Raw genomic sequence first — 24,448 nt, 5'->3', positions numbered from 1 at the left:
CCTGGTATGCTTTTACTTACTGTCCTACAATCTAAGTAATTTAAGAAACGTCTCACATATACACGATGTAGTTGGTATTAAAGATTTTTCTTTCTATAGGCAAGTTTACTTCATTTTCATTTTTTGATTATAACATATGTTTGAGCCTGTTATGGTTACTTGTTTATTATAATGATTATGTTTAAGTCATCCAGCTTGTGGGTTTTTTTCTTTGATTTGTTTGTGCGTTCCTTCCAATAATTTGGAAGATTAGTAGTCTATTAGTAGTTCTTCTCTGTGTTACTTTTATAGCTATGTTTTTATGTAAATAATTTCACTTTTGATTTTAAATAATTATTTTTATTTTTAATCTACCCTGCTTTTAGATGAAAGCATCAACATAATTAGATGACTACTCACCTTTTCTCAACATCTAACTTTTACTAAATACATTATTATTATTCCACTGTGGCTGATTACATCTGTATTCTTTACAGTAGCCATGATTTGAGATCCACAGAGTCATTATTATACAGATAATAATTCTTCCTAAATTGAGCTACAAATTAAATGCAGTTTTAGTACGAATACCATCAAGTTTTGTTTAAAATAGCTTTATTAGGATTTTATTCATATATCATAAAATGTACCCATTCAATGTGTACAATTCAGTGGTTTTCAGTGTATTCACACAACATTGTGGCCATTACCATGACCTAATATTAGAACATTTCGTCACTGCAAATATAAATTTTATAATCATTAGCATCTATTCCCCATTCCCAAACTGCCACCCCTTTCAGCCCTAAGAAACCATTAATCTACTTTCTGTCTATAGATTTACCTATTCTGGACATTTCATATAAATTTATTCATATAATATGTTGTCTTTTGTGACTGGCTTCTTTCATTTAGCATAATGTTTCAGGAAACATCATGTTGTATCATGTATCAGGACTCATTACATTTTATTGCTGAATAATATTCCATTATATGGATATATCACATTTTATTTATCAGTTGATGGACACATGGGTTGTTTCCACTTTTGTGTGGACATAGGCTTTTGTTTCTCTTGTGTATATACCTCATACTGTAATTCCTGGGTCATATAGTCACTGTTTGTTTAACATTTTGATAAACTCTCAGACGGTTTTTCAGAAGAGTTGCACTATTTCATTTTCTCTGCATCCTCACCAACATTTGTTATTATCTGCATTTTCCTAATAGCTAATGATTTTTAGCATCTTTTCATGTGCTTATTGGCCATTTGTATAATTTCTTTGGAGAAATATCTATTCAGATCCCCCATCTATTTTTAATTGACTTACTTATCTTTTAATTGTTGAGTTTGAAGAGGTCGTTAAATATATTATAGATACGAACCCTTTATTACATATATGATTTGCAAATATTTTCTCTTCCGTCTTTTCACCTTCTTGATGGTATCCTTTCAAATGCAAAAGTTTTTAATCTTGATGAAGTCCAGTTGATTTTTTCTTTTGTCACATGTCCTTTTGGTACCATATTTTAAGAAAGCTTTGTATAATTCAAGGTCACAAAGACTTTCTCCTATATATTATTCTAAGAATTTTATAGTTTCCACTTTTATATTCAGGTCTCTGGTGTATTTTGAGTTAATTTTAGTGTATGTTCTAAGGAAGGGATCCCACTTCATCCTTTTGCAGGTGAATATCCATTTGTTGAAATGACTATTCTTTTCCTGTTCAGTTGTCTTGTTACCCTTGTCAAAAAGCAACTGATCATAAATGTAAGGATATATTTCTGGGCTCTCAGTTCTGTTCCATTGATCTGTATGTCTGTCGTTATGCAAATACCCCGCCGATTACTGGAGATTTTTAATAAGTTTTGAAAAAGGGAAGTGAAATGTTTTTTAAGACCTTGATAAACTGATTCTAAATTTATATGGAAGAATCAAGGTCCATGACATTCTCGAATTAAAAAAAAAAAGTGGAAGAATTTGGGCAGTGAAACCTGCCAGATGTCAAGTTATTATAAAATTAGAGTAGAACGATGTGCTCTTGGTACAGAAAAAGATGGTGATTCTAAACTATTACGTGCCTATGACATACTGTAAAAATGTATAGAGAAAAAGTTGACAGAATTTCATAGAGAAATTGACAAATATGAATCTAGTGAGAGCTTTTATTGCACTTTTCTCAACAGTTGATAAAGAAGAAACATAGTAAAGTGGCCGTGATAAAATTCTTTATATTAATGATCACAAGTTAGAAATGAAAACAGAAAATATTCTAACAGCCGCAAAAATCTATAAAAATAGATTGGAAAAATGTAAAAGAAAGGAACTTGTCCTGTGGGGGGATGGCATGAAAACTGTACAACTGATTTGAATAAATGGAAGATACACTGAATTCTTCTATGGAAAGACTTCCATTCTAAAAATGACAATCCCTACCAAATTAATATATAATGTCTTTCCAACCAAAATACCTTTTTTTTTTAATTGAATAAAAATGTTTTAAAGTTTATTTGGGAGTATAAATGTTCCAAGAATTCAAACAAATCTGGGCAGAAAACATAGTACTTTGGAGTTTAAAAATTGTTCTAAATTAATTTTAGAGCAAATCCATACTATAGCCAAAACGGTAAGGTACAATATTGTGACGATGGTTAATAATATTGTACTGTATATTTGTAAGTTGCTAAGATAGTAGATCTTAAAAGTTCTCATCACAAGAAAAAAATTTGTAACTATGCGTGATAACAGATATTAACTAGACTTATTGTGATGATCAATTTGCAATGTATACAAATATCGGGTCATTATGTTGTACGCTTGAAACTAACATAATGTTATATGTCAGTTATATTTTAAGAAGAGAAAAAAACACTCAAAACCTGAAAAATTAAACCAGTGAGGTATTAACACAGTTATAACACCCAATAAAGTCCAAAAACATATTCAAGACTATATAGGAACTTAATATACAACTAAAGTAATATTTCTAATCAGTGGGAAAAACATTCTTTATTTAATCCACTGTTTATGTAATAATTTGCTGTTTTCCTATGTGAAAACATAGAAAGACAATTACCTCATTCCCTACACAGAAATAAAATTCCAGATGAATTAACAATCTAAATGTAAAAATAAAATTATAAAAATGTAATAATATTTAGGGACATATTTTCAGAGTTAGGAAGTCCTTAACTAAGACTGGGAACCCAAAAATTATAAATCGAATGACAAAAGGATTTTAATATAAATGTAAATAAGAAAATATTTTTCAATAGTTGTAACAAACACGTTAAAGCAAACTACAGTCTGTAAGAAAATATTTAGAACATATGTTATATGCAATGAGTTAATATCCCTAATATAGAAGTGCTTCAAACATGAATAAGAAATGATTAAACGTGAGGAATGGCTTTGAATAGAAAGTTGACAGATTAAGTAAAAATTGCCAATAGACATATGAAAAGATGCTCAGGCTAAATATTAGAAGTGACTGTTTGTTGCATTCGTAGGCTCTGTGCTCACACCTAGGGTTGGTCCCTCTCTTCAGAGCCCCCAGCTCTGGCCTAGTGTTTGGTCTTCTCCCTTCCTGCTCTTGGTGGTAAAGGAAACCTATGCCAGTCAGCTGATGGTATATTACTCACCCCTGTTGAGGGCATAAATAATTAAGTCTCCCACATAATTAAGAGTTAAGTGTATGCATCGATTAGAATTTCTCAGAGATCGGTGTGAGAACAACCTGTATTAGGTTCACCTGGGAGCATATTAAAAATGGAAATTCCTGGCTCCGTCCCACACCTATGCAAGCAGAACTGCCGAGGATGAGGTGTTAGAATCTGCGATTTAGCAAACCCTGCAGGTAATTTTATGCAGCCTGAAATTTTAAAGCTCTATCATGAAGGACGGTCTAGGAAAAATATACACCAAAATGTCAACTGTGGTATTTTTATAGATAATAGAAAATCAGAGAATTTTTGCTTTCTTCTTTGTGTTTTGCTGCATTATTTGAACATTATACAACAGCATGTACTATCTTTCTGGGAGGAAAAAATAACTAAAATAAAAGAATTTTCTTAAAAAAAATGACCTGAGTCACAACTCAGTTACATTAGACTCTGGTGTTTACGTGTTAGTCTTTCCAGCTACAGAACCTTCTGCCTTTTAGATTTTTATCACTTAGGGAAGCGTATTGACAGATAGTTCATTTCAGTTGGAAAGTGTGATCAAATAAAAATTTTAACATAATTAATTACTTATTTCAGGTTTTCAAACTTGATTCTTCTGATACAGCAGATATTGACAATAATATTTTTGAGAAGGAGATGGAGAAAGATGTTAAAATTCCAAAAAGTCAGAGTAAGTGTTATTATTAAATTTAATAAAAATGATTCATTAACATAGAAGGCAAACCAAACCAATATGACCTTTATTTCTTTAAAAACATTTTTGACTAATGATATTTTGTCATTGTACTATTTATTTTTTCCTCACGTGCCTATTTAAAATTTGTATAGTTTTACTACATGTTATATTACAGTATATTCATGTATAGTTATGTTATATAAGTACCAAGGCTTATATAGCCCTTTTAGTTTATAAATGACCATTAATATCTCACAGGGACCAAGTAGATATTACAGGTGGAAATTAATATTGTGTGAGAAACAACAGTGGCAAACTACAAAAGCCTCTGAAATAGGACTTCAAACAATCTACATTCCCAGGCCAAATCAAGCATAGTTATCTAAAACTAACCGTATATCCATCATATGCCACTTTGCTATGTGCCAGGGGGACAGAGAATGTGTATGATGACAAGGTCCTTGTTCCATAGGAGCCGACAGTGTACTGTAGGGGCCCTGACTATTGCTTTCACTGTTCCAAGTTTAACCTCAAATCAACACATCCACCAGTAGTGCATTTATGTCCCAGACTTTAAAAAAGACTTCTGCTGCTGCTCCTACTTTCCTGGAATTACTGAAATTTTGTCTGTCGCTTTTTGGTATTCAGTTCGGGAGAGTGAAGTGATTGGGTATTATACGTTTATAAGTTTCCTTCGTAGGGTTTTAAGAAACTCCCCGAGGCAAGTATTTCAGCCAGTCAGAGCCCATCTCAGCTGTGGTGACATCTGGATCCTCCTGTTCTTCTAGAATACTTTAATGTCTTTCAAGTGGCTAACTACTTTGTATTTCCATAACAACCCATTCATACCTCCCCTATTCTGACCAATTGATTTCCTAAAACTGTGGAGCAAGGTGGTGGCTGTAGAGAGTAGAAAGAAGAGTTCGTGGATCCCCAATGTGAAATGCTCTGAAATCTGTCTACTTGATTCTTTCTTCAAAGGGCATCTATTTCCTTTTTCCTATTTCCCAAAGGCAGCATTTCCAAAAAATGTTCCTGGGTGGAAGGAGGAAACTCACAAGCCATATTATTATGGAAAAGATAAATTCACGGCCCTTTCTCTTATCCTTATTTTAAGGGCTAATTACACAATTCAGCTACCTAAAATATTGAAACAGCGTTTAAAGCATTATTAAGTATATGGTATGAATATTTACTTACATTTAATAACATTAGAGATGACATTTAAACACATTCCCTCTGGTGTTTTCTACGATATCATTTTTAATCTTAATTAAAAAATATTTTTCTAAATCAAATAGAATATTTGCAGGATTGTAATGAACGAAGACTGAGATTATTCTGTTACATTAAAAATATTGTTCTCCCCAGACTTCGACTGGCAGTGGATCATCTTAGATGGTCCAGTGGACACCTTTTGGGTAGAAAGTCTAAACTCCATGCTGGATGACACTAGAACACTGTGCCTAGCAAACAGTGAGAGAATAGCTCTAACTAATAAAATAAGAGTGATTTTTGAAGTGGACAGTCTCTCTCACGCCAGTCCCACCACCGTTAGCCGATGTGCAATGGTCTATATGGTAAGGTTTCAAAATCCAATTGCTCAACTAAAGAAATGCATTGTTTAGGATAATAACTAGTCATTATCTATAGCATTTTTATATTTATTCTGTCATTCCCTCCGGATCCAACAGAGCGATCCCAGTATTTAAAAGTTCCATGTCCCCTAACGCCTCCTCGCCCAGGAATGAATGCGCATGTCATTATTACTGTTGTTAATATCACTTAGTAATCGAAACGTCAGTATTTTCCACAACTGTAAGGAGTATTTTTCCAGTGGAGGAAAGATTGCCCTGACGTCTTTTCATACCAACCCCACGCCTCTTAGAGCTTGTGCAACACATTACCGAGGGAGCGGTGAGGAGACAGAAGACTCAACGAGGAATAACTGCTGTGTATCCCTGAAATCATTAGCCACAACTAGCCCTATGCTCTAATCTACTTAATTCGATGTAATGAATAAAGCTAAGTATAGCGCTGATTTTCTGGGTAAGCAGTTCCTCACCACCTGCGCATGGCTTCAGCTCTCCTCTCTAGACATAATCCCCAAGTGCTTGTTGTCTCGTAGGACCACGGTTAAAAATCACAAGTATCTCGGAGAAGGATAATTCGTTAAGCTTTTTTGATCACTTGCCCTTTAATGAATGATCATTTTAAACCGTATTCCGCAGGCGGGCAGTGGTGAACTAAAGAGATAGTGTAAGAAAATAGGTGGACACTATTTATTTACCAAAAAAAAAAATTGTCTGGTGCTTTTCATTATTAGGATCCCGTTGATCTGGGATGGGAGCCTTATATTAAGTCATGGCTTTTGAAAACTTCTAAAATTATGAGTCAATCCGGAGTGGAGTATCTTGAATTCATGATTAAAAATAGCGTCAAAGATGGACTGCAGTTTGTAAAGAAATATCAGAAATTTCAGCCATTTCCTGTACAGGACATAACAATCATTATGACTCTCTGCAGAATTCTCGATGCTTTCTTTGAATTCATGGATAAAAATGGAGGCTTTGGACAACGTGAGTTTTTCCTCCCTAAGTCATGCTAATGATATCGTGTCTTAGCTAGTCAATGCCAATTGTTTACCACTTTCTATTAGATTTTATAGAAGAAAGGAAAGCCAGGAATTTTCAGTCTATTTGAACCAACAGTAGACATGTACATGGAACAAACTAGAAAGCAGTTATAGAGGAGCATGTTAATCAAGTAAATTAATATCATGCATAAGTGTTGAAGGGTCGCAGGAAAAATGAGTCTAAAGAATCCTCAGAGGGTCTCTAGTAGGAAAGAATGTTTTTGCTATGTTTTAAAAACTCTTAGAGATAGAAATAGTAGGGGGAAAAAATCTGTTCAGAATCCGAGGTGTAAATTGTAATCATACAAAGGCATAAACCTGGTAAACGGCAAAACATCTGTAAGGAATGATCAAAAGATTAAGGAAACAGCATAGCATTATGGCTAAGGAAGGCACGGTCTCTGGAGTAAGGATGCCTACATTTAAACGCTGCTTCTCCGGTTGTCTATGAGATGGCAAATTAGCACAGGCTCCAACTCTCTCTCCAAAACCCAATTTTGGCTCCACGAAACTAAAAACTTTTGAGAAATCCCGAGGACGACAAAATGGTTAAAGTCCCAGTGGGAGGGAAAACAGCAATCCTAAGCAGAAAAGAGCTGGGTACCAAGAACGGGAGATGAAGTAGAGGAGAACACTTAGGTCGGCCCTTCTGCTCCTCATGGCTCCTGAAAGGGCTGTTGTCTTTCCCTTCGCCAGTCAGCACAGCATAGCACAGCTAGTGGCAGCAACAAAATGTCACGTTCACCATGCCGTGAAGCCCGACTAGGTTAGGGAGCAGGTCAGACATATTTCCTCCTACCGCCAACCCCCTTTACATCTTAAAGCCTAATGATTAAGCGGGGGACCACACTTGAAAAAGAGCAGTTACCAGGCTAGATAGAAATTGTTAGCACACAACTTCTCTGCCTTGAAGAGCATCCACCCCCTTCCCAGATGCACATTCCCAAATTATCAGAAGGGCAAGCCGAGGAACGGGAGCCGTTAGAAGGTACAGCGAGGTTAGGATTGAAAAAAAGTAATAGTTAAAATTAAGAACATAATAAATGGGTTGCATGATGGCGTGGCTGGCTGAATAACAAATTTTTTAAGTTTAAATTTTTTTAATATTTTAATATTTAAATAGTACATATTTATATAAAAGACCATAATGAAATGCATCAACATCTAATGATTATTATCTGTGGATGGTAAAATTATGAGTGATTGTTATTTTCTTCTGTATGCTTCTCTTTATCTCTACATATTTTACAAAAAGGAAGAATGAATAATCATTCTCTGTGCTTCTCTGTGGAATGGATGACTTAGAAATGGTGGGCGATGAGGGTTGGGAGGGAGACCACAATAGTCTGCCTAAAGTTGACCCATTTGATGTTTGTTCTGATAAATTTCTTATTCGAAAGCATATAGGTTTTTTTTTTAATGCTTCATTTTATTAAGACCGATTTATTATTTAGTTTGTAATGTGTACCATCTTTAGAAGTAGTCATCTGAATGTGTAAAGGTTCTATTTTGGAACAATCGGATATACAAAAACGTCACCAGAATAGAATGAAGAACGAAAGTATGCAGATTCATGCTTCAAATAAATAAGGATCAGTTCAGACAATGAAAGGTATATTCTCTGCTCCTCTTTTCTTAGAAAAGTAGCTCACTTTGGCCAGATAAGGTACTCTAAGATACTGTATGTGAAACGAAGATGTTTTCCTATGACAATTCACAAACTAAACAATGTTAAAAGTTAAACCTCACTAAATTTTAGGTCTGTTGTTGATTGTGGGAAAATACTCTTTCCTTTTTAAGGTGAAGATTTGAAGAACATTTCAACTGAGGAGAAAAATTCTCCACATTCAAAAATTTCTGTCAAATTCAAGGATAAAGAAAAGAGGTCAGTTACATTCATTCAACAGATGTGTTTTAGTACCTACTAGGTGCCAGACACTCAAAAAGGCACAGGTTTACCTGTCAATAAATCAGTGCTTTGATGACTTCAGAACATCAAAATCCACTTAAATTTATTTTATTCCAGCTTAGTGTCCTTGTATATCTAATGCAAGAGCAGCAGATTTTATGCTGTTACATGCAGAAAAGGAATACATTTGTCCAGACTCTGCGCATACTTGAGAAAGAAACGAAATTGGCATGAATATATTTCATGAATCTGCAGTTTATGACCTGAGAAATATTGAACCAGTTATTAAGTATTTTTGAGCTTTGGTTTTTCTCTTTCATAAAACTGGAAGAATAATGTGATGTACTAGATATGTAGAATAGTGCCTGATGCATAGTATGTGCTCAATAAATCTTAGCTAGAAATTATTAACTCTATAATTCTGCCATTTCGTAGGACAGGAGTGTCACTGTTGATGCCTTCCTTCCTACATCTCATTGTTACTAAGTCCCTGAGACATTCAGGTCACATTTGCTTTTAAGTGATAGAACATTCTAAATATCGTTTTTACACTACCTGTCAATTCTGCCTTCAATTCATTTGTATACATCTTGCTTACCAGCATTCTAGCTCAGACCTTCACTGTTGCCCAGTTGTTTTCCCCAGATCTTCCAGTCTATTCTCAACATGACAACCATATATTATTTTTAACTTATATAGCAACTAGCCATAAAAGAATATTTATAAAATACGTGTAAGGTAGAAATAACAATACACAAATATTCATATACACATTATTTAGTTATAGGAAAAAAAACATCAATTTATCTTTGAAGTCCCCTGTCAACTATCTAGGTTTTATGGCATCCTGTCACCTGTGATAACTACGACCCTGGATGTTTGTTTTTAATATATTCCCAAACAGTATATTTTGCCACTTTGCATATTTTTGAACTTGAATGGAATCACTCTCTATGTTCTTCTGTGTCTCATATTTGTGTTCAATGTTATGTTCCTATGATTAATCTATTGTTCCTTTCAGGCTTCTTTGCTCATTTTCACTGCTAATAGTCCATTGTATAAATATATCACAATTTATTTATCCATTGATAAAAATGTAGTTTTTTTTCCATTTTTGTTATTACAAATACTACTGTGATTAATTTGCTTGTCCACATCTCCTCGTATTTATGTGCAAGAGTTTGATTTTTTTAACATAAATTAGAGTGTTTCTTTTCATAGCCATTTAATGACTTCCCATTACACTCAGAATAGAAGGAAAAAAGCCTTGGGACAGCTTTAAAAGCCTCTACACAGCTCCCAGATTCATCTCCACTAACTAGACGTGTGCTTCAATGACACTGGCCTGTTTTATTTTTTTCCAGTTCCTCAAACTAACCATGATCCTTTGGTCTCATGATCTTGGCACATGTATTCTTTCTGCTCAGATGCTCTTCCTCTTACATTTTGCCAAACCCCACTCATTCTTCAGGTCTCAGTTTAACTGGTTCTTCTTCAAAGAGGCCCTCCCTGACTCCCACAATCTAAATTAGTTATCTCTATTACTATTATCCTTCACGTTATGTTTGACTCTGTTCTTTACACTTAGCATGGTTTAGTATTCATTTTCTTGACCTGGAAATAAGGGATCATGTTGGTTTTGTTCAGAGTAACTAATATATAGTAGGAATTCAATAAATATTTGCTAAATAAGCTATTACACATGACCAGAAATTTCAAACAGAATTATACATGTGCATTGTACATTAATGGTCACCAATAAATTTCAGCTCAGATTTTTAGGATTTTTATAATTCATAAATTATTTTATGATAATGCTAAATCCTGATCTGTTTACAATGTCTTTATATCAGGCCCAAACCTTTTGCTTGGCTCCATCCCCTGCAGTCTTTTCGCTGTAGAATTTCTGGGTCCCGCAGACCCGGGCAACCAGGGTCGACCCAGACATGAGAGAAGATTCTCCCCAGATTCACATTACCTGGCTTTAGCCAGGTTGGACTCAGTCAGTCAATAGGATTTGATTAAGAAGAGGACAAAGCGACTGACTCTTCACTTACGTCTTTCTCCATAAAATGGAGAATTATCAAATCCTCTCCCAAAAGACAGTCAAACTCTCAGCTAATAAATTGACCTAAAATAAAAGTGAATCATATGTACAAAGAAGTAAAATAAAAATTGACTACAAATCTCTTATACAGATGGTATTTTTAAAAAGTTTACATAATTTACCAAAGGAAAATTACCCGTTAACTCTAAAACTTTTATGCCAACACTTAACCGTATTGTAATTTTTAATAATGAAACTTTGACAAGATATTGAAATAAATTACTGAATGCTTTCTAAAAATTGAAAACTTAATCCTTCTACATTTGTCTACCCCAGGTCTAAAAATACATGGTATCTGGAGAAATATCCTGATAAATTAAACGTAATGATTCAAAAGCTTTTCGTGTTTGCATTTACTTGGGCCTTCGGAGGGACTTTAAAGCGTGAAGACGAACATGAAAATGACATCCTGTTGTATTCAAGTTTTGAGCCTGATTCTCTTGCAAGAGTAACCTATGACTTTGACAACCTTGTTCATCAGTTGTTTGAAAGCAATACACAAGTAGGTAAGTTCTGGGTAGGAGGAGTCATAATTATGCTTGCGTTAGAGTATTAATTTGGAACTATGATTGGGCTTACGATGATTAGGCCCTCCTTTTAAATTGTGAAGATTAAAGGTAAAAGAGGGTTGATAAGTACACTCTCAACACCCTTTCTCCAATGAAAAGAGGCTGAAGAAAATTAGATTCTTGATTGATTCTTGTTGCTACAAAAAGCCATAACTCGAGGAAGGCAGAACAAAAATAAAGCCTTGGAACTATGAGCTCAGCTAAGCGGAGCCCATCAGCTGTATAGCTGGATCTGTATTATACTTATGATCATGCAGCAGAAACTTCTGTAAAAAACTATATTTTCATATTTATTTTTTGAAACAATAATATCTTCTAAGTTATTTTTAATGCCTTAGATTTCTTTAATATTTGTGTTATTTTGAAGCAGTTCTAACAAGTATGATCTATTTAATACTTAGAAACAGTAAACCTTCTCAATTAGCTATTACTAATTAAAGGAACTTTGAACAGATAAGGAGATCATTGATGCAGATATCAAAAGGAGAAATATATTAAACGTATGAATGTATCTGTTAAATAAAAATGAGAACTAAACACATCATCAAAAATACAGATTCTACTAGTTTATCTGATGTAACTCTTAATCGTTTGAAGTTATTTGTAAAAGCTCCATTTAAGACATCTGTATTGCCAAGTTTTTTACTTATTTCCTATGGAAATTAACTTTTAATATCAAAGACACTCAGTATTTATATACAAAGGAACATTATTCATCTGTAAAAAGTAAGGAAATCCCTGCAATTTATGGCAATAGGATGGACCTTAAGGGCATTATGCTAATTGAAGTAAGTAAATCAGACTGAGAAAGGCAGATACTGTATGATCTCACTTACATGTGGAATCTAAAGAAGCCAGGTTCAGAAACAATATAATGGTGGGTGGTCACAGGCTCTGGGGGAGTGGGGGGAATGAGGAGATGTGGATCTAAAAGTACAAACTTCCAGCTGCACAAAAGTACAGCAGGGCGACTGTAAACAGTAATACTATGCTGTATATTAGGAAGCTGCTAAGAGAATAACTGTCTTAACTATTCTCTCACACATAAAAAAGTAATTTTGTGAGTGATGGAAATGTTGACTAGCCCTACCGCGATCATCATTTCACAATAACTGTGTATCAAATCATCGTATTTTCCACTTTAAACTTATGCAATATTATTTATCATTTATGTCTCAATAAAGCTCGAAAAATCAAATATTTTTAAATCAATAATACCAAGAGCTGGCATAGAGGCATAGTAACAGGAACTTTCATCTGCTGCTAATTATAAAGTCAAAAGATACAGCCGCACTGGAAAGCAGTATGACAGTTTCTTAAAATATTAAATATGCACTTATTCTCTGACCCAACGTTTCACCTCTAGATATTTATCCTGGAGAAATGAAAACTTATATTCATACCAAAACCTATGCACAAATATTTATGGCAGCATTATTCATAATTGAAAAAAAATCCGTAACAACTCAAATGTTTTTTAATGAACAAATGGGCAAACGAGTTTTGATACGTCTACACAATGGAATATTACTCAGCAATAAAAAGGAATGAACTGTTGATGAATGAGGAATAATGTGGATGAAACTTAAACACATTATGCTAAGTGAAAAAAACTCAGTTTCAAAAAGTTACACATTCTATGATTGAGTTTATACAACATTCTGGAAAAAGCAAGAGAGTAATAGAGAACAGATCAGTGGTTGTCCAAGGCTAGGGTTGATAGAAGAGCCTGAATACAGAGGGAATCCTTTAAGGGTTTAGAATTGTTCTGTATCCTGTCTATTAAGGTGATTACAAGAATACATGCATGTGGTAAAAAAAAAAAAAAAAAAAAAGAACCTCAGAACTGTGTACCCAAAAAAGCTGAATTTTACTATATGTAGAAATTTTATAAATAATTCAGAGAAATATGTCAAATATTAACACTGTTGTCTTTATAACATGAAACCATGGCTAAATTCTTTTGCTTTTATATATATTATTCTGTATTTTTCAGAATCTATTATGCAACTTTATTACTTTTATAATGGAAAAGTAAATGTAATTTTCAAATACATATCAAAGTTCTCTAAGGTATTGGTTTGACCACAATCAGTATGTTATTGGTGTTTGATAATATCTAACAATGGTAATGCAGACCTTCTGGATAAGATTTTAAAGGATATTAGATCATGATTCACATCACTTTCTGGATATAAAAAAGACAAAAAGTTAATAAAACATTGATTTTATACAATTAAAGATTAGAAGAAAAGAAAGATAGGTTCGTTTTATATATTTGGATATACCATTGGTGAATAGTTATTATTTCTGGTTTAACAGTCAAATCTTTCATAGTGAGATCATATCATGAGTGAAACATTCCATAAATGAACCTCGTTCTTACTTGAATTTATTTATTTATCCTTTTTTAAAAATCATTTTCAAATGTAGGCATTAACCTACCAACTGGCAAACATTCTATCTTTGGGTATTTTGTGGATATACAGACATGTGAATTCATACCATGGTCAGAATTACTTCCTAATATTCAGACGCTAATTCAAAGAGGTAAGAGTAATTATAAGAATCATACTCTAACTTCTCTAAAATATTGGGAATACTTTATGTATGTAAGTAGTTGTGTCAGTAACTTTGAGGACTGATATATTCCAAGTTTGTGTAGGAACCAGTTTAGATATATGTTTACAAAACATGCCTTTAAAATTATCTTTGAATATTGCTTTCTGAGAAAGTTGGAATGTATTTGATTGAGTCGCCTGTAAATTATAAAACGAATTTATTGAAAGTCTTACTAATAAAAATATTTATTTTCATTAGCTCTCATTTAAAGGAGAAAAGGGAGAGGATTGCTTTTAAAATAACAAAAACATATATGTAAGAACCACATTTGATTGTAAAGGGAAGTCTTAATGAGAAAAGAATAATCAGAGTTTGATGAACGTCCATATATGTTAGATTGTTTTTATTCTCAAACTTCTACCGTTATATAGAAAAAAAAAAGATGTAGAAAATTGTTGTACTTTGAGAACTTGGTCGAAGTTTGAGGCAGGAACTTAATAATCAAGCTTATGGAGATTTTTTGCAACTATAAGAAATCCAATGAACGCAAAATGAATTAAATTTCTTTGAGGTCAGGTTTTTCTCATCAAATAATTTCGAAGTTTGGTTTTTAGACTTTTGACAGAAACAACCAGAGCTATTGGAATCCTAAAGCATCCAGGAAGTTCTAATTCTAATTTCAGTTAGAAGTACCGAGCTTCTGTTATATGATATTTGTCACAGTAAATATTAGTGAGCGATCACATTTATTTAAAACCTCCGAATTGTATATCATATATTAGTGCTAACATTGCGTCATTTTTTTAAAGTATGTGTTATTTTTCAATTACAGTTGACATAAGATATTATATTAGTCTCAGTTGTACAAGACAGTGATTAGACATTTATATAATTTACAAAGTGATCACTCCAATAAACCCAGTGCCCATCTGACACCGTACATAGTTATTACGGTACTACTGTATTCTCCATGCTATACTCTACATCTCCATGTCTATCTTGTAACTACCAATCTGTACCTCTTAATCCTTCCACCATCACCCATCTTCTCAACCTTTCACTATCCAGCAACCATCAAAATGTTCTTTGTATCTATGAGCTCGTTTCGGTTTTGTTTGTTTATTTATCCTGTTCTCTAGATTCTACATATAAGTGAAATCATATGGCATTTGTCTTTGTCTGACTTACTCCACTCAGCTCAAAGCCCTCTAGGTTCATCCATGTTGTTGCAGATGGCAAGATTTCATTCTTTTTTATGGCTGAGTAATATTCCATTGTTTATATGGATCACTTCTTTATCTATTCATCCACTGATGGAAATCCAAGTGGCCTCCATATCTTGGCTATTATAAGTAATGCTGTAAAGAACGTATGGATGCACATGTCCCTTTGAAGTAGTGTTTTGGTTTTCTCTGCCATTTCCTGGGCTTGTATATCTACTTCCTTCACCAGGTTAAAGGAGTTTTCTGTCATCCCTTCTTCAGATAGATTTTCAATTCCTTGCTCTCTTTTTCTGTTAACCCCTATGATGTGAATATTGATACACTTGAAGTTGTCCCAGAGGCCCCTTAAATCATCCTCATTTTTTTTGGATTCTTTTTTTCTCGTTGCTATTCTGACTGGGTGTTTTCTGCTACCTTATCCTCCAAATTGCTGATTCAGTCCTCTGCTTCATCTAATCTGCTGTCGATCCCTTCTAGTGTATTCTCCATTTCATTTATTGTATTCTTCATTTCCGACTCTTTCTTTTTTATGTTTTCTATCTCCATTTTCATTTTTATCTTTAACTTTTATCATCATATAGAAAAAATATAACTGAATATCAGTGCATATAACTCAGAGTCTTTTTGTACCGCTCCTAAGGGAATTTGGTATTTTCTTCAAATCTAAGATAAATCCATCACTGGAGCACCAGTAACAAATGTATGATTTAGTATTCATCAAATAAAATAATATTCATCACAAAAAAATTCTTTAGTAATGTAGAAGTATCTTTAAAATACACTAAATTTTTAAAAATTGCAGAACAGTATACACAGTATGGGAACTAAGCAACTAGGATATAGAGATGAGAAAGAGACTAACTGTTCATTGCATACCTTTATGTACTTTTATGTACCATGTGAATGTATTAGCTCTTCAGTTTCTAATTTTAAAAAAGAGTGGTAAAAGATGAGGAAGTGAGGCTATGTTGTGTGTATCCCTTCTGAGAGTTTTGGCTGTGTAATGGTGGAAAAAATTGGGGTGGTATTTATAGGAAACTGTGAGCTCAAGGGACACTGTTTTAGTTTTGGGGTGTGTGTGTATTTTATTTATTTTAGTAACAAAAATGTCCATTTAATGTGATTCGAACAATAAAAGGATTGAGATACTAGCACATATATGTTTGTACAATGGAAAATTCCAGTACGAAGGAAGAGACAGATAATGATAGGGAAAGAAGTATTACCCAGGAAGTGAAGTTCTTTAAAAAAAAAAATTGCAGGAAGCTTTGGCAGGAGAGCTACTTTCTTCGTTTTTACTGGAGGAAAGAAAGAGATGCTTGCATTGCGAATGACAGCAGATTCGTAGGTTTGGTGGTGAGAAAGTCAGAGAATTTACATATAGTGGACTTAGGAATGTGGGTGGTGAGTCCAGCTGGGAGTGGGAATGAAAGGGACAATTTCTGATATCATCAGAGACCCCAAGGCACTTGCAACAATTTGGTTTCTCCATGTATGTTTAAATCGCTTAATAATGTACAGACTTCTTCAGAAAGTATCTAGTACCTAAGAGATTAGGTTACTATTATTGATAGATTTTTTCAATTTTTTAAAATAATTTTTTTAACCTAGGAACTTCAATACTAGCTGATCCTCAAGGATCCGGTGAAAACATCTTGAAGATAACAGAATGTGGAGAGAACATTAATCACATTGCAACCCGAGACACAGTATGCTTCTCTTTCCTCATCAGCCTTCTTCTAAAGAATTCCTGCCCTGTACTTCTCACAGGTATTAAAAGCATTTAAAGAAGGAGAATTTCAGAGTTAGGAGGCGGCTTAGTAATTATTTAGTCTGTTTTATTTTATAAAACAGAAAAAAAAAAAACCTGAAAGCTTTAGTGACTATATTGATCTATTTTCCTACCAGCAGTATAGGAATACCCATTTCTCCACATATTTGTCCGTACAAGACACCGTTAGTCTTTTTCATCCTTTCATTACCTTTAAGACAAACTCCAGAAGCAAAACTACTGGATTAATATACATATGGCCTCCACAGCCTGTGGGCTAAGATCCTTAGAAGACGACTGATGGTAGTAATATTGAATAGCTTAATTAAATTCAACTAATTTAAAGAAAAAAAAACCTGGCTGATTTAGAAAAAAAAAAAATGTACACACATAATTCTCCAAGCAATGCTAAAATTTTTCAGTCCTTTACCATTAGCCAAGGAGTAATTCAGTATAGCTCCCATGCTTTCTTTTGTTCTTTTTTTAAAATTAAATTTATTGGGACAACATTGGTTAATAAATCCTTCTCTTTCTTAACATTTATTTCAACCCTGTCGGTTTCTTTTCCAGTTCCCTAAGGCGTGTTGTCGCCTTTCACTAGAAGCAGCAATCATTGTCCCAGTTCTACACTCAAAGTATTCAGGCAAAACGAAATCGGAGCTTAGAGACGGCCCATACTGTGCGACCAACTTGGTCTGAGGAAATTCTTATTTTTACTTAATATTTGGTGAATTCTAAAGTCGTGCCTCCTTGTTCTGCTGCAATAAATAGTTTACTTAAAATTGCCCCCACAGACTGTGCTGGTAAATTTTTCAGGAAAATTAATTTCATGTCACAGTTCCACTGTGCTATCAGCAAAAAGTTTTGCGATAGGCTTAAATGAACATGAGATAAAAAATAATGGTTAACGTCTAATCTATTATTTTGTGAGAGACATAAATAATTTAAATAATTTGAGAGGTTTTCACATTAACTACTCGGTTCATCCACGTTTAACCACATCTTTTTTTAAAAAAAAGAAGAGCAAAAACATACTTTTCATGTGATTTTCAAATGAAAGAAAATGTTATTGGGCCATTGTAATATGTTAGCACCTCTTCATTTTCTTGCATGTAAATCTAATCTAAGGTATCTTTTTTCCCCCTTAGGAGACTCTGGTGTTGGGAAAACCATAACCATTAATCAAGTGCTTGAAAAGTTAGAGGGCTCCGGTGGATTTGACGTGAAATATGGGTCAATTTTAGGAGAAGTCCTATTATATCATGAAATTAAAAAATCAAGGTAGTATATATTAAACTTTAAAATTTATTTGTTTGTTTAGAAAAAGTTTGCTTTAATATCTAAATGTGCCTTGTTTTAAAAAGCAAACCTGTTATATAAAAATGCAGAAATATTCAAAAGAGGAGTTAAGAACAAAATCTTTACTTCTCCAGAGTATTAACAACTAGATTAATTCCCTAAATGAGAAATTAATATTTATTTTAAATATAACTAAATTTAAATCTTCAATTCTTTTTTCTACCTCACAAAGTACAGTTGTATTTTCCTTCCTGAAGAAATGCACCTAAAACATATTAATAGTGTTGCATACACATAGTTTTGTTGCCCTAGAAATATATTCCCTTCTTATTGAATGTATAAATATATGAAGAACTTTGTCATTCTGTGTCTCTTCCTAAAGAAAAACTAAAGGAAAAGAAATCTAAATTGTGCAAATGAAAAGTATAAAACTTTAAAATTAATGCTCATTCTGTTAAAATATTAGAGAAACCTGCCTTTGTTCGCAATGAATCAGAAGACGGGATTGTGGAAGGGCGCGCCCAGATCTCACTCTTCCTCTGATCATGAGACTCATTTATCCAGCTGCCTACGTCACGTATATACTATATGACATATACTGTGTGAGATATATTAGATATCTCGTGAATGTCTCAACATTAACATAACCAAAACATAATTCTTGATTTCTTTTCCCAAACTTTTCTTCCTCCACTGTTTCTCACTGCAATAAACGAGACCGAGTAATTCAAGGCTGAACCCTAGAACTCATCCTTGAATTCCCCCTTTCGTTTTACCAGTCATCGCCAGTAGCCCATCTGATTCCTCCCAATCTCTGTCCCCCCATTCAACCCCAGCCCACAGCCAATCTTCTGTTAGTCATATCTGTTCTGTCTTCACCATACACCTTGAATGCCTCTACATCTCTTGTCAATGTCACTTTTAGTCCAGGCCACCATGATTTACATCTTACACTAACGATTTTGAAATAGAATCCTACTACACTTAAATAAGGCCTTAAAAAAAAACAGAGAAATAATTTTTGAAACATTTAGTAAAATAAGAACCATTTCTTATCTAAATTATTATGATCGTAAATAATAGAATGTGAAAATTTTTTTACTATATGTTCAATATTTAAACTGAAGTGGATTTTAGCCATAAAGAAAGATAACATAAGGGGGAAAAAAAACATCTGAAGACCAAAATAAAGGTGAATGGGGCTTTTATTGAGTGATCCATAGGCAAAATGCATTTTATAAAGGAACAAGTGAGTTAATAACTTACTTTCCAAAGAAAAGACCCAATAGCCTGGCATCCTAGGAATTTGCCCAGTTTGGTTTTCTAGCTCATATTTTTAAAATTTAGGTGTCAGTTCTAATGGTGATACTAATTTTATTACTGTAAAAGTGTGGACAGGAAAAAATGTATTTGTTTCCTTATAGAAGATAGAAGTAAAATCAACCACGCACTGATAGTCTCAGTTTATTCTGTTCATACGGCTACTAAGGTAAATAAGATAATTTTAAATTCTTAAAATATTTCATTCCAATAGCCTGAAACAGAACATCAGCATCTTGCTTTCTGAAACTCATAAGACAGCAACCGGAAGTCTGGGTATGTAATACAGCAGTTTCAAAACCTTCCTCTCTCAACCATATGCATATCATTACATACCGTCAGAAATCCCACAACGAAAATTTCAATTGATAGTTTAAAATAAAAAAGTCCTGAAAAAAAAAATCCATTACCCTCTCAAACTCTTCTACCCTACTCAAAAGCTAGGATAGTTCTGGTAGAGGGGTCTTATTTGTTTACCCGACGGTGGCTACTCTGGCTTATCAGTGGAACCTTAGACTAAGTCAAGAAGTCACCGAAGGTGGTTTCTGTCTATTCTGTCCTTTAATGCTTTTAGAAATAATGCAATTCTCAGATCAGACTCTACAGTAGAAACACACCTGGAGCTTCAAGAGCTTCAGCCCTGAAAATTCAGACTCAGTAATTTGGGAGCCAAAACTCGACTTCTCAAGAGGGAACGATGAGGTGGCCCAGAGGCGGCCAAACAAAGGGAAAGGGAGCCTAGCCACAAGATCCCCTCCAGGAGAATTTTCTGGTTTGGGTTTTGTTTTTCCCCCCTTTTACGTTTGTTATAGCACCATCCCAGATAACCCGAGTGACCCTCAGTCAGACAGTGTGTCCTAATTTCGATGTCTTTGGTGGACACACCGCGTGCTGCGTTCAGATCGTTCATGTGTAATTTCATTATTAATACAGTATATTACAAATCAAAATATTTTTCCAGAATAAAAAGTTATAGGTGTCTGTCGTGCATAGATGAGTAGAGGCATCTTCGAGCTTTTGTACTGTTACATTTGGCTATAGTTCCAAAGAGATACTGTTTTCCATGTAAAAGTAAGGAAATATCTGGGAATGTTTCAGAGTTCGTATTCCTTCTCTCACTGAATTGTCCTCAGAGAAATTTCCTTAAAATGGCAATGAGATAGTCAAATTGTGTGATTTTCACTTTTCTTAATACCTTAAAGCAAAACTATTTTGAAAGTGTTCTAAATTTGTTTTTCTTTCCATGCTTGGCATCTTAGATAAGATTATTAAAAAGCCAGAAGTTAAAGTTGATGAAAGTTCATTTAAAAATAATAATAAAGGGATTATAGTCTCTACGATAAATTTTAGCATCAAAATAACAGCCGCCCAAGCCAAGGAGATGATCCTCAAGAATTTAATAAGGAGAACTAAAGACATTCTTGGAGCACCAAAAAGCAACAGGGTAAAATGCCTCACATACTTGTTGATGATCAGCTTATCCTACTCGTGATAAAGTGACTTATTTGAATTAATACTAATAGACAGAAAAAGATAAGTGTAGTATACACTCCTGAATGTTACTATAAATGCACTTTAAAATGGAAATTTTGGTTTTCAAATCGATATAATTCAGTTTCTAACTTAAAGAATTATACTGATTCAGAATTACGAAAGCCAAAAGAAGCTACTGGAATCTGAATTAAATATGAGCAGAGAAGAAGACTGGAAAATGAGTTAGATGCCAATTGTTTTGTTACTGTGTGTTTTACCACGTTTTCTTCCTCTGAGCACAGCTTGGGAAACGTATGGTATCCACAGCCTCAGAGAAAGTCATCAAAACAGACTTGTTATAAGTTGGACAACTACTTTCTTGAAATGGTGTTGGCCATTCCTTATTCTTACCCTGTCTGCCTGGCACATTATTAACTGTACAGTTGTTAAACCAAACCCTCTGTCACAATCGAAACTTACAATCAGTGATTTCAGTTCAGTACCATATAATATGCTTAGGCTCTAAGTCAAGAGATGTGCAGGGGTCAGTCTTAAGAAAATGACATGGAGTCCTTCAGAAACCCCGACTTTAACCCTTGTGGCTGTCGATTTTAAGAACTTGTAAGAATTTGCTTCAAATTTCCTTAATATTGACTGAAGATTTAGATAAATTTGGTGGATCTTTGCCTAATTAGGCACATTTTAGAAATTTTGAAAAGGATAGTAATTGTTCAACCTAATTATACAAATGAAAAATGTAGGCAAGAGAAATTTTGGTCCAATCAGTTTGTCTATAATCATCCACCTTGTAATACAAAAGGGAAGAAATGGTATTGACAGTTATACAAATGAGGTAATTAGGTAATTCAAAATAAATGACTATTTGTATTTTTTAAATTTTCATTCACTCTACAAAAATAAATATAATCTAAGGGGGCTAATGCACACAGAGATTACAATCAGTGCATTTCAATGCATAATATTATCAAAGGTGGAAAGTAGCACAGGTTTAAAAACTGGAAACGTGTCTGAATTTTCTGCTGGTTGTTCATGACAACAGCATCTGCAGCAGAATTTTAAAACTCTAGTTCCAGATGACAGTCTTATTCCTACCCACGACACATACGAAATAAATACCTAACCACCTAAAACATTGCCTTGCCGATAGTAGGCACTCAACAAGTAAATGTTGAATGAATAATAACCATGTTTGTTCCTGTGTAATAGCCACAACTGAATGACTTTATCCAGCATCAAATACATTTCTAGCTATTATTCGACATAATTATAGAGAGTGAGTAGAGTTTCTGCTATTTTGAAAACATTGTTTTCTAAAATTATATCATCAAAATAGAATTTGGTCTGCTGCTTTTTAATAGAAAAAAGAAGTCATTACATAAAATTTTCTTCTTATGTCATAGCATTATTAATATTCCTAATTTGTAATTCAATGAAAGGTAATACTGATGTATTTCAAAACCTTTTGTCTTCTTTAAGATTATAATATTTATTGATGATCTGAATATGCCAGAAACGGATATGTATGGAGCACAGCCACCCCTGGAATTAATCAGACAATTATTAGATTTGGGAGGAGTTTATGATACTGAAAAACTTACATGGAAGGTACAGTATATGCTAAGATTTTGTTCATGTTAAATATTATTACTTAACAGTAAATTAGATATCGCAAAAACGTCAAGTGCATTAAGTGAGAAATTTAGAAAATCCAGTGGTACTGACACGTAGAACAAAGTTGAGACCCTAATTTAACCATGCTAATTCCATCTTTGCAGGTGAGCACAGGTCCATGGATTCATGGAAATTCTACTTTTAGTACAATTAAATCTTAGTAAAAATTGCAAGTATATCCTATAGATTTAGTGTCTGAGTCAAACAATGCTCACTACTGTTAAGCACATTAATAGTTAAATCAAATTTTTCAGTGTGTCAGCAGTTAATGCACAAGAGAAAGGCTAATTAAAATGTGGCCTAACCAATCTTTCGTTTCTGTGTAAGACCACTCTGCATCTTTATTTTTAAGAACATAAATCAAGATTCCCAGAAGCATCGCGAAGTCAAAAAAAAAATTCCCAGGGAGGTATTTCTGTGCAATTATTTTTGTTACACTGAACCAAATCAGGATGGGGTTAAAATTAAAAAAAAAAAATGCACTTGTCTCCTTATTTGATTCCTTCTGTGGAAATCATAAGCCCTACGTTCTAGAATTGACTTTATCACGTAAACATTCTGGGCCTCGGTTCCTCATCCATACACTTAGATCATTGCATTATAAACAGTTTCGTGTCTTAGACAAATTTGGGCCCAGGATCCTGGATGACAGACACTGGCTGGTGAGTAGCATCACCTCCAATACCAGTCAGACTGTCTGAAGCAGCCGTCAACCCAAGGCAGAGAGAAGAATCCAGATGCAGGCTCTCCCACGGAGAATCCAGGAGACCAGGAGGCAAGAACTGGGTCTGGAATACACAGACTGATAAGAAAATAGGCAGACTTTTTATGGGATTTCTGTGCTGTGGGCGTGGGCAGGGGCAAGAACTAAGCTGTTAAAGGCACCCCGATGTGAGCCGACTGTGGAAATCTTATGGTAAGAGTCACCCAGCTCTACAACACTCTGACGTTGTACTATGTCAAATGGCTGTTATTCTATACACAAGCATCTTCTCACCCCAAGCCAACCCTGGCTCTTCTGAAGACGTACTCACCAGGCTCTTCTCATTCTTCACTTATCACCAGAACCTTTAGCTTCGATAACCTATTGCTTATTTTCCACAATCAATGATTGCTTTGTAAAAAATAAGCTGTTTCCTGATGACATTTAGAAAGCTTCTTAGAAGTAATGTGTCTTGAAGTTCCATTTTAGGATGGGTTACTTCTAAGAAGATAGATTTCTATTACCATCATGATTTTTGTTTTTCAGCAAATAATCTTTTTTACCTAAACATTTAAAAATCTTTTGTCTGTTTGGGGCTGAGAGATGGGTATATATTTCACTTTCTACAGATACATTTAGTTACTCTCCGTTTTACTCTTCCCACAGAATATTCAAGATCTCTCTCTAGTTGCTGCTTGTATTCCTCCACTGGGTACCAGGCATATTAGCCCACGTCTCCTCAAACATTTTTCCATTCTAGTATTGCCCCATCCTCCACAATGTGCCTTGCATACTATTTTCCAGGTAATACATATAGTTCGTTTTCTGCTAAAAAAAAAAAAAAAA

General features: G+C 34.0%; 1 protein-coding gene across 1 annotated transcript in view; it reads left to right on the top strand.

Annotated features, from left to right (window-relative positions):
- The window catches only part of DNAH14 (dynein axonemal heavy chain 14), a 209,823-nt gene that overhangs the window by 108,784 nt on the left and 76,591 nt on the right, over positions 1-24,448 (top strand). Inside the window, exons 37-48 of the mRNA XM_039883632.1 lie at positions 4,240-4,333; positions 5,711-5,919; positions 6,666-6,918; positions 8,775-8,859; positions 11,267-11,496; positions 13,993-14,109; positions 16,956-17,114; positions 18,264-18,399; positions 19,949-20,010; positions 20,994-21,178; positions 22,705-22,833; positions 24,269-24,406. Of these exons, the coding sequence (XP_039739566.1) occupies positions 4,240-4,333; positions 5,711-5,919; positions 6,666-6,918; positions 8,775-8,859; positions 11,267-11,496; positions 13,993-14,109; positions 16,956-17,114; positions 18,264-18,399; positions 19,949-20,010; positions 20,994-21,178; positions 22,705-22,833; positions 24,269-24,406 (1,797 nt within the window). The remainder of the gene's footprint in view (positions 1-4,239; positions 4,334-5,710; positions 5,920-6,665; positions 6,919-8,774; positions 8,860-11,266; positions 11,497-13,992; positions 14,110-16,955; positions 17,115-18,263; positions 18,400-19,948; positions 20,011-20,993; positions 21,179-22,704; positions 22,834-24,268; positions 24,407-24,448) is intronic.

The sequence above is a fragment of the Pteropus medius genome, unplaced genomic scaffold (genome assembly GCF_902729225.1).
Source record: "Pteropus medius unplaced genomic scaffold, Ma_sr-lr_union100, whole genome shotgun sequence".
Classification (NCBI taxonomy): Eukaryota; Metazoa; Chordata; class Mammalia; order Chiroptera; family Pteropodidae; genus Pteropus; species Pteropus medius.
The sequence above is the reverse complement of the archived record's forward strand: the minus strand, read 5'-3'. Positions and strand labels throughout refer to the sequence as shown.